General features: G+C 44.1%; 1 protein-coding gene across 1 annotated transcript; it reads right to left on the bottom strand.

The window, feature by feature from the left end:
• Window positions 1–770: 770 nt before the first annotated feature.
• On the bottom strand, window positions 771–10,162 carry LDLRAD1 (low density lipoprotein receptor class A domain containing 1). Its single transcript, XM_077928119.1, has 6 exons — window positions 10,109–10,162; window positions 8,194–8,248; window positions 5,870–6,031; window positions 3,834–3,971; window positions 2,240–2,368; window positions 771–1,338 (listed from the first exon to the last, which is right to left on the bottom strand). Exons 1-6 carry the CDS (start codon window positions 10,160–10,162, stop codon window positions 1,190–1,192), a joined length of 687 nt encoding a protein of 228 aa, XP_077784245.1. The 3' UTR covers window positions 771–1,189.
• Window positions 10,163–10,400: the final 238 nt, after the last annotated feature.

The following is a 10,400-nucleotide window of genomic DNA, read 5'->3' as shown; positions in this document are numbered from 1 at the left end:
TCTGCCATTAGTGTTTAAACACTTACCATTTAATGATGTGCTGTGAAGCGAATAAGATTTAGTTGGGCAACTAACAACTTGTAAATGTTTGTTTATTGCACCATCTATATTGCATGACTTGTCACAATAGGAAATAAGAGTCATTCGTTTTAGTCTGATGGTATATGTTGGTAGAAATCGAATTATCAGATACGAATATTGACTTAAAGGTCTGTTTGTAGTACCTGTTTCATTATATAAGATGATGTCTACTTCTACATAAGAGTATGAAAGTCACACAAACCTCTTCCTCAGAAGACTATTCTGAGGCCACTTTATCCTAGTTATGACTGACAGCTAATGCTCTCACTTTTAAGGGTTCATTCCACTCTAATAGCTGCAGGTCACACCTGGCATGTTAGAGGTATAAAAGGGTGAGGGCTTTGAGATACAATAATATTGTAGACTGAAGTGCAATGTATCAAATACAGCAGCGTGGTTTGAAATCAATGATCTTTTACTCATCCAACACCCAAATGCCCATAGCTAAGGGAAAATAACAGAGAAAAGGAGAGGGGGGAAATAGAGAGTTCACATGGCAGGTAATCACTGACTTCTTAAATGTCATCTAGGAATAAGATACCAATTAGTTTCCATCACTATAAGTGCTTGTGCAATAGCTGGCATTGATCAGTCCGCAATTGTGAGAAGGATTCTGCCTGAACTGAGTTCTACACACATATAAAAATCGTTCTGGAAACCCTTTTTTTTTTTTTTAAGCATTTTACATTGAATTTTCCATAAGGCTCACCATTGCCATCTAGTGTATATTGCACTTAAAACACACTTAAAACATTTTATTTGCAGCTGTATAGCTGAGTCCCTGGTCCTTTACCCTGTTACAAAGCAAGATTTCGCAGCTTCCAGTACGTGTGGAAGTCTGAGCCAGATTTTTTGGTAGCAGGCGTTCTTTTCCTCCTTTCGCTTTTTGTAGCAGTGGGTTTTGAGGAAGCCAAGGGTGTTATACACACACGCAGACACACTTTACTGAGCTCAAAAGGTGAAAGATCCCTGGTCTAGGAGCAGCACATCTAACACTACACAATGTATCCGTCGCAAGCCCCTCTGAGAAATACGTATGGCAATTCCCCAACAGCGGTATTTGATGGATAGCTCCCATTATTTTCTGAAGGTTACAGCCCTGGAGTGCTCATCTTGTGCAGACGTATTCATCAGACCAGTCACTGCAGTGCTGTATTCCATCTCGGCAAAGACGTCTGGGAATGCAGCTACAGTACATATGGAAGACAGCCATGGTGCATCCCCACCATTGAGGCCCACAAGGAGGGCAGCTGGCCCCTGGAATAAAAAAGAAGCATAACAGATGTACTCAGCAGAGATGGGGTCCAGATGCTGGGCTCCAGCTCCCATCAGCCCCAGCCAGCATGGCCACAGTGGTCAGGGGATGTTGGGAACTAGTGCAAAATCCCATGTCCCTAAACTTGAGAATGACACTATGCAAAAGAGGATATCCTGGTAGACTTACAATCCAGCATATTTCACACAAAGTGGTACAGCGTTGGGGAGCTGAGGAGGGTCATGGCCTTGGGCACAGAATTCTGAGGGGGTACAACCTAGCACGCCCATGACAGGCTCCCTTGCCAAGGCCTCATGGCTACTGCCTTACGGAGTTGTGGGGAAGTGAGTTGTGCCCAGGCCAGGCCTTCAGGGCTGTGGCACCACCTCCTCCTCCTCCTAATTTATTACTTATACACCTCCCATCTGGCTGGGCTTCTCCAGCCACTCTGGGCGGCTTCCAACAGGGTATTAAAAACACACAAAAAATGGCCAGTGAAGAGACATCTGCCTCAGGGCGGAAATCCCACCAGCCGGAGCCTGGACTTTTCCCGGCCAGCACCGGTCCTTCCCTCAGGCCTTCCTCCCATGTGTCCTTGGGTGAGGGGCACGGAGAGAAGTGCAGCCAACTTGGCTCTGGCGCTGCAGGGACGCCACCAAGCCCACCAAGGAGCACAAGCCACCACTCACGCAGGGAGTTTGACAAGCTGAGAGGGCAAATGCGGCAACCCGCAGGTAACCTCCATGAGGACCCGTTGCAGCAGAGGCTCAGTGAAGTGTGCCTGCTGTGCTGCCTCATGTGCAACACCCACAAGGAGGTTATGGGGTGCAATCCTTGCCTTGCCTGGGCACTGCTCCCATTTATCCATTAACTACAAGCAGAACTTTGTAAGAAAAGACTTACAAGCTCCTACTTCATCAGAACAGTCACCACAGTCATTGATTCCATTACATCTTTTGTCTGCATAGACCCAAACCTTGCGGTTGCTGCAATAAAATATCAAGTATCCTGGAAGGTTGTTGGGCAAATCATCTACAAAAAAAATAAAGAAAGACGCAGAAGCGGTGAGGGGAGAAAATGCTGTACTGTGCAAAATATATACTGGGTAAAAACAGCAGTGGCTTAAAATGTGGTAATTAGTAATAAATAACAATACAACTAAGGCAATCTTAATACTCTCACTGAACTCAATGGGGCTTACTTCTGAACAGACAAGTACAAGTTTGCATCGTAAACTGCATAGATCCTCAAAGTAAAACAGCATATTTGGGGGGTGGGGGTGGGGTTTAAGTACATTCCAGAAACATGGTATGTGAAGAGAACATCCCTCTCCTTACTTTGCAGGTAGAAAATGAAAGTCATTCAGAAGTTCAGTTACTAAGGCAATATTCACACTATTTCTGTTGAAGCAACTACATTTATTTAGTTACCATCTCTTTCTTTAAAAGGACTTTAAAAAACAATAATAAAGGATGTTGTTAAAGGCTTTGCTTAAATATACAGACTACCAAATAGCAGCTGGAGGAGGAGGAGGAGAGGACAGAGGATGAAGGAGCAGTGTGTGCAGGGGGGCCCTTTTCACATCCACTGGACCCTCTGGGAAACTCAACAAACCTGCTGTACCTGCAACTGAGTATGGAGAGTGCAGTTGAATAGGACACAGCTGTGGGCAACTTTGGGCCTGCTCCTCCAAAACAAAAACAAGTCTAGAGTAAGAGACTAGGTGATGTCTGGTGTTTCTAGAACTCTTATTGTTTTGAGACTTTTCGGCTTGAGCTGAAAGTTTGTTTGGACCCTGGGTGAGAATTCAGAGGCTGAGAGGAAGAGTGTGTCAGAAGGAAAATGAATTGATATATATATATATATATACACAATTTTGTGTTAATGTAACTTTTTATATGTAACTTGTTTAAGTTATCCATTGTTGCTTCAGGTATTTTTTACACTGCTGAGAGATATTTTGATGCCACTTCAGTGCTGCTAACACAGTGGTTTGACTTAACCCCCAGAGGCGCACTCCAGTGTCTCTCAAGACAGACGGATGCCAGCAACAACAACATAGAAATTAAATAATCAAAATCAAATCACATTTTGAGGATTTATTAAAGTAGAAACTGAAATAGTCTTCTTCCAAGTGATGACTGGGCTGCAGGTATATTTTTATTGATATGTGAGAACTCTTGGTAGAGTTCACGACTTGTCTTCAACCTACAACTTCAATTCAGGCTGCATCAGTCCACTTGAAGAGGAGTCGGTCCTGAATCCTGATGCTGCTGTTCTGTTCTCTTACCTATTCACACATGGAAATAATCACTAGATGCTGTATTGACTGATTGCAGAACATGTATGTGTGATCTCATCCTCAGTCTGCTTCTGTTTTCCTCACCACCTAACTTGCTATAGCTTGAAGCTTTATAAAATGGCTGAGGTATGGTGGGAAAAAGCATGTGGCATTAACTGGGCATGGTAAGGGGGAGATTTAAGCAAATATTCTTACCGCATAGTGATCCTTGCTCATCCTCCCCATTTGCACAATTTTGTCTTGCATCACAGACCTGGCTGGGTGGAATGCAGCTAGCTCTGTTGTCACATAAAAAGCCTGTCTGATTACCGGAGGTCACACATAAACGATTTACTGAAAAATAAAATTGAGATGAAACAATGGAGGATGGACAAAAATGGAGGATACTGACAAAGAAATGATCAGACCTAATCAGACCCCAACCCCCAATACACATTCAAATAATTCAGTTTTGACCTATAGCCATGTTGGGATGCACCACACATAAATACCGTATTTTTCGCTCTATAACACGCAGTTTTTTCCTCCTGGAAAGTAAGGGGAAATGTCTGTGCGTGTTATGGAGCGAATGCCTACAGATGGCAGGGGAATCCGCTGCAGTTGTGAGCAGTCCGTGGCTCTCTTTGAAACTGCAAAGCGGGTGTAAGCGGCTCCTGTCAGCGAGCCGAGCCAGGCAGGAGGGAGAGAAGCAGAGCGGGGTTGGTTGCTTTAAAACAACCCCGTGCTCTATGTCCCTCTCTCTTCTCCACTGAGCTGCTAAGTAGCAGCAAAGCTTTTCAGCCAGCCTAGCCGGGAGGAGGGAGAGAAGCAGATCGGGGCTGGTTGCTTTAAAACAACCCCGTGTCCCTGCCTGCAGTTTTTTGCTGTCCGATTTTGGATCAGCCACTGTAGGGGCTGTGTGTGTGTGTGTGTGTGTGTGTGTGTGTGAGTGCTTGAGCTATCGTTCTCCTCCTCCTCCTTCCTGTTCACTCTCACAGCGCCCCAGCGCTCTCCTGCGACTTTAGGAGTGATACTCTGTGTGTCTCTCTGTGTGTGAGGCATCGTTCTCCTTCTCTTGCTTCCCCTTCACTCTCCCAGCGCCCCTGCTACTTCCAGCGCCCCTGCGACTTTAGGATTGATACTCTGTGTGTGTGTGTGTGTGTGTGTGTGTGTGTCTGTGTGTGTGTGAGGCATCGTTCTCCTCTTGCTTCCCCTTCACTCTCCCAGCGCCCCTGCGCTCTCCTGCGACTTTAGGATTGATACTGTGTGTGTGAGAGAGAGAGAGGGGGGGGATCGTTCTCCTTCTCTTGCTTCCCACTCCCAGCGCCCCTGCCTCTCCTGCGACTTTAGGATTGATACTCTGTGTGTGAGGGGGGGGGGATCGTTCTCCTTCTCTTGCTTCCCACTCCCAGCGCCCCTGCGCTCTCCTGCGACTTTAGGATTGATACTCTGTGTGTGTGTGTGTGTGTGTGTGTGTGTGTGTGTGTGGCATCGTTCTCCTCTTGCTTCCCCTTCACTCTCCCAGCGCCCCTGCGCTCTCCTGCGACTTTAGGATTGATACTGTGTGTGTGTGAGAGAGGGGGGGGGGATCGTTCTCCTTCTCTTGCTTCCCACTCCCAGCGCCCCTGCGCTCTCCTGCGACTTTAGGATTGATACTCTGTGTGTGTGTGTGTCTGTGTGTGAGAGGGATTGTTCTCCTCCTCCTGCTTCCTGTTCACTCCCCCAGCGCCCCTGCGACTTTAGGGCGACTTTAGCATGGATCCACATGGATCCTCAGGATTTTTGCATTGGGCTACCCCAAACTCACCGTCAGATCACATGTCTGTGGCCACAGCATGAACCACAAAAATCATACATCCACTGTTTTGTTTAGAATATTTTTTTCTTGTTTTCCTCCTCTAAAAACTACGTGCGTGTTATGGTCTGGTGCGTGTTATAGAGCGAAAAATACGGTAATGGCCATGAATGAGTTTGCAAATACATGGAAGCTTTTGCATTGTTCATGTTGATTGCAATAGAGTTTGCATGTGAGAATTTCTGAATGGGTTGTGTCTTCTGCCTCACCACAGATTCCCAACAAAGCCATGACTGTTTAAGGTGGTATTGTGCACGTGTTGCCTTAGTCTTGCCCATTATTTCCAATGGGTCTACTCTGAGTAGAAGAAACACTGGACACAGCCCCATTGAAAGTATTACTCCAGTTGGCAGTAGTTTGGTCACCATCATAATAACGAAAGCTAGAAATGACTGACCTGGTGCATGTGGAGGGATGCCAATTGTGACCACCAATGCAATGACAGTAACGATGACACCAAGTATACCAAGACCAATGGCAGACACACAGATACATTGTTGGGTGCAAGGGATGCATGCACAGCAATCCTTGCAGCAACCTTGCAGGCCCTGTATAGTACCTGTCACAGAGAGAAGACTTAAAGACCAATTCCAAGTATTACCTCACACTGAATTTGTACGAAAATCCACACTGAGGACATGGGCTTCCTCTACTCCCTACTAATTAACCCATATTGAAATTATCCCATGGGTTTTTAATTCTACCGTAATGTTATATAGAACATAACTGTACAAGACTTTATACACAAAGGTTTCAACTCGTACCACACTTAAAGCACACACCTGTCCCATTTATGCTAAAAAATGTTGGTAACACGTAGGTCATGTCCTAATATTTGCATTTCTTCACATATCTAAAAATATGTTTCTGCACAATAATCAAGAGGCTTCCTGTTGCCTTAAGTGCTAGCAGCTGACCTTCTGCAAAGCTCATCTTGTTGCTCGTCAAGAGCCAATGTATGTTCTAGGCAGAGACGAAGAAAGGTGGGTGCCATCCCTGAGGGGGGTTGACATCGCTGCCCCACCACCAATGCTTGCCGCAGGCTGCACCCCCCCCAGGAGGCTTGTGACGCCCCCCAGGAGACTCATGCCGACTGGTACACCCTCCAGGAGGCTTGTGGTGGCCGGTGCACACACCCCACACCCCTGGGATGCTCGCCCCGCCTCTGTGGGCAGCTAGCCCTGCCCCTGTGTGCACGCCGCTCTGGGAGCTGGAGCAGCTAGCTCCACCTCTGGTTCTAGTACTTTTTTCTGGTCTGAGGGTTGCGTTGCCTTCTGGGGGTGGGGGTCGCATGCCACTGGTGGGCAGGGCCAGAGGAAAAGGCAGGTGGAGCAACAGATACAATGCTTACCTTTGTATAGGTAGTTACTTTCAAGGTAAGCAAAGTCAGAGGCTTCACACACCCACACCTGCCCATCCTCCAGGAAAGGAAGGAAGGAAGGAAGGAAGGAAGGAAGGAAGGAAGGAAGGAAAGAAATAAAGCAAAGACACCAGAGGAGAGTGCAGAGGAGGGACAGTGTAGCCTAAGGAGAGTCTTGAGGGCCAGACCATAGCTGTCAACATTTCCCTTTTTTAAAGGGAAATTCCCTTATTCCGAAAAGGATTCCTTGCAAGTAAAGGGAAAAGTTGACAGCTATGGGCCAGACAGAGTACTGGATGGTCACATTTGGTATCTGGGCCTAAGGTTTCCTATCCCTGTTCAAAGCTAAATTACGTGGTAGCACTTTATGAACATACGAAGCTGCTGTCAGACCATTTATTTATTTGGTCCAGTGTTCTCTACTCTGACTGGCAATGGCTCACCAAAGTGTCTTCTTAATTTGAGATGTCAAAAAGATTGAATCTGGGACAAAGCATGTGCTCTACCAGACCCTCCAAGTGTCCCTATTTTCCAGGGACGTTATGTTTTTATATATGTTGGAAGTTGCCCAGAGTGATTGGGGCAATCCAGCAAGATGTGCAGGGTATAAATAGTAAAAATTAGCTGACTAATGTATTGTGTAATCTCACTCCCAGTGCTCATAACCTGCCTTTAGGTGATTAACTGCCTTCCTTTTACAAGGTACTTAAGAATTAGCTGCAACTGCCTTGAATCATTGCAATGTCTTCCCTCAAAGCTTTTGTCCTAGAATCCACCTAGGGTACAAGACAGAAGTTGAATAGGCAGAAAAGCTAGAAAAGTTGAAACGGAGTGTGTGGGGGATGATCTCCCTCTTCCTGTCCCCCACTGCATATTTGTTTTTATTTTTATTTTTTTGCTTAATCCATCACTCTAGTAAGAAGAAAAGAATGCAGGAAATGCTGCAACTAAAATATTTTAATGTATTTTTTAAAATGCAATTTGTTACCCACTGTTCCAAACTGGGGTATAATGCCAATAAAATGTAATAAAACTATACCAACAATTAAGAAGACTCTTCTTATTGTTATGAAGACATACCTGATGAGTTATACTTGTATGTTTTCTAACAACACTACCTATAGATACTGCATTTGAATGAACTAAATGCATTTTTCATTTTGTAGCCAAATTATATACTACTGAAAATGAAACAAATTTCAAATACTGTAAGCTACAGAAACATCAATTGTCAAGAAGTATATGAGCCAAGAAGTATATAAGCAGAGATTTCCTCTTTTTGAAAGGACAACTTTAGTTCATAAACTAATCAGTTCCCAGCATTTTCGAACTGTCTTTTTGTTAGTAAGAGTACCAATTACCTCTGTTAGCAGTAAAGAGAGATTTTGTTGAACCAAATGAAGCTCCTTCAATATTCTGTAATTAACAGAAATAAAATAAAATTATATTGCCTTCATTGTTAGGGAGAAGATTGTTTTTAAGGAAACACAAGGCATTACATTGTCTGTAATTACGGTACATTCAGTATTCAGATAGAATCCCTATCTGCATACATTCAAAAACATGTAACTAACATACAGAGATTTAATTAAAACTATAATTTTGATTCCAGTTTCCTATTGGTAAAATAGAGACACAGAGGTTTCCAGTGTGTCTACTTTCTAATAGCAATAAGAGCTAGCTGATCAATTGTATTAAAAGTAATAATTACACCCCCCCCCCCGCCATAGAATGGATGCTATTACCTGAGGATGAATTCTGTTCATTTCCCCCCTGACTGCTGCAGGATTGTGCTAATTAATAGGCAGAGTTGTTCTGGCAATGTTTCCATCAATGTTCACTTCAAACTGTGTTGCTTAGGTATGAAAGGAGGAACTAGCCTCTTTCAAGCTGCCTTGCTTTATTAGCTCACCAAGCCACTAAATACATTCCTGGGGTAACGTTACCTGGCTACTAAGAGAAACAGAGGTAGGAAGAAGAAAGTCATTCTAATCCCATTCATACCTATGAAACAGAGTAAGCATAAACTCAAGAATCCCCATTAGCTTTTCCTCTGGCTAGTGCCACAAATAATAAAAAACGTCTCAGCCCCTACTGGGCATATTACTAAATGTCACACACAGGTAGCACTGAGTAACACTGGAAATACACTACAGGCAAGAATGATGCCCTTGCAAAGCTTTAGGGAATAAATTGCTAGTTTCATGTTCTTAATTTTAAAGTATTTTGATACAGGTGCCAACCCTTTGGTTTCTTCTCTACTAACCTGGTTTAGGAAGTGTTCCATTTTAGCTGATATCGCAAAGTAGATTATAACTGTACATCTTCTGTTTACACAAGTTGTTTCATGGTTGTAGCTTATTTCCTTCTTTAAATACACTCTCACAATAATTAAATGTGGGGGTTTTTAATTTATAAAGCAACTTTTCTTTCTTTTCTTTCAATTGACAAGTTACGATGTTTAGATGGAAGTGCGGAAAGGATCAAACCCTACTGAACGAACAAAAATATGTCTGTACTAATGACTGAACTTTGTTTTATGATCACAGCTTATAAAGCACTGATCTTTTGATGCAGTGGACTGCAGATTTTGAGGAAGAACCTTCCAATACGTTTAAGCTCAGCTATTCGAAGGAAACAAACCACTGGGGTTCAATAAGGCCCTTGCAGGAACCTGTAGAGCAGAGGTGGGGCCAAATGCAACCCCCTTCCAGCTTATGTCTGGCCCTCAGAACTTTGCCCAGGCTACAGCCCCTCTCCTCAGGCAACACCCCCCATTAGCCCTGCTTCATACCATAAATACGGTATTTTTGCCCAGTTGGAATGTGCCTGTAGACTCCGATGCCTCTTGCTTGCATGGAAAAGGGTGTAAATGTGTATAGAAACTGAATATCTGTACTGTACATTTGTTGCTCCAGCCACTTTTGCTTCTGGTACCACCCACCTCTGGCAGGCAGCCCTCTGACTTTTGCCCAGAGGGGAATGTGGCCCACAAGCCAAAAATATTGTCCTCCCCTGCTGTAGAGCTCATTCTGGAGCTAGAATTAAGTCTCATTACAACATTTGGGGTTCCAGAAAAATGCAGAGTTTAGAACTGACCTAAGTCAAGGGTGGAAGGGGCTGGGGCTGTTGCTAGAGATCAGCCTCCATTAGTCCCAGCCACCATGACCAGTGGTCAAAGCTGATGGGAAGATGCAGCCCCAAAAAATCCTGAAATGCCACATATTTCCATCTCTAATGTAAGGCATGTCAATCAATTCTGCCAAGGAAACTTGCCTTGGCCAACTCCCCTCTTTCAGTAAATACACAAAGCTCCTTAAGTTTCACCATCAAGTCTACCTAAGATAAGGAGCTAGGAGCCAAGCTTGAAAATGGTCTAGAAAATAAATGGATATTTTCGGAAAAAATTAGCAAGGCAAAACTGATCGGGTAGCCCAATATTCAGTTCAGCCACCATTAATTTTGAGGCGTGTTCATAATATAGGCTTTTGTAGACTTATTAGGCACAACAATGTTTAAGCACTATTAAGACATCAATTATCTTTGTTACTGAACACAATGGATTTTA

The sequence above is a fragment of the Podarcis muralis genome, chromosome 5 (assembly GCF_964188315.1).
Source record: "Podarcis muralis chromosome 5, rPodMur119.hap1.1, whole genome shotgun sequence".
In the NCBI taxonomy this organism is placed as follows: domain Eukaryota; kingdom Metazoa; phylum Chordata; class Lepidosauria; order Squamata; family Lacertidae; genus Podarcis; species Podarcis muralis.
Note: the sequence above shows the minus strand (reverse complement) of the source record. Positions and strands in the feature narration are given on the sequence as shown.

Excerpts from the sequence above, each read along its gene's own strand:
- LDLRAD1 (XM_077928119.1), bottom strand. The coding sequence starts at position 10,162 with ATGGTGAAACTTAAGGAGCTTTGTGTATTTACTGAAAGAGGGGAGTTG. Across the intron at positions 8,249-10,108 it reads AAAGAGGGGAGTTGGCCAAG|AATATTGAAGGAGCTTCATT; the intron begins GCAAGTTTCCTT and ends TGTTAATTACAG. Across the intron at positions 3,972-5,869 it reads CATCCCTCCACATGCACCAG|TAAATCGTTTATGTGTGACC; the intron begins GTCAGTCATTTC and ends TTTATTTTTCAG.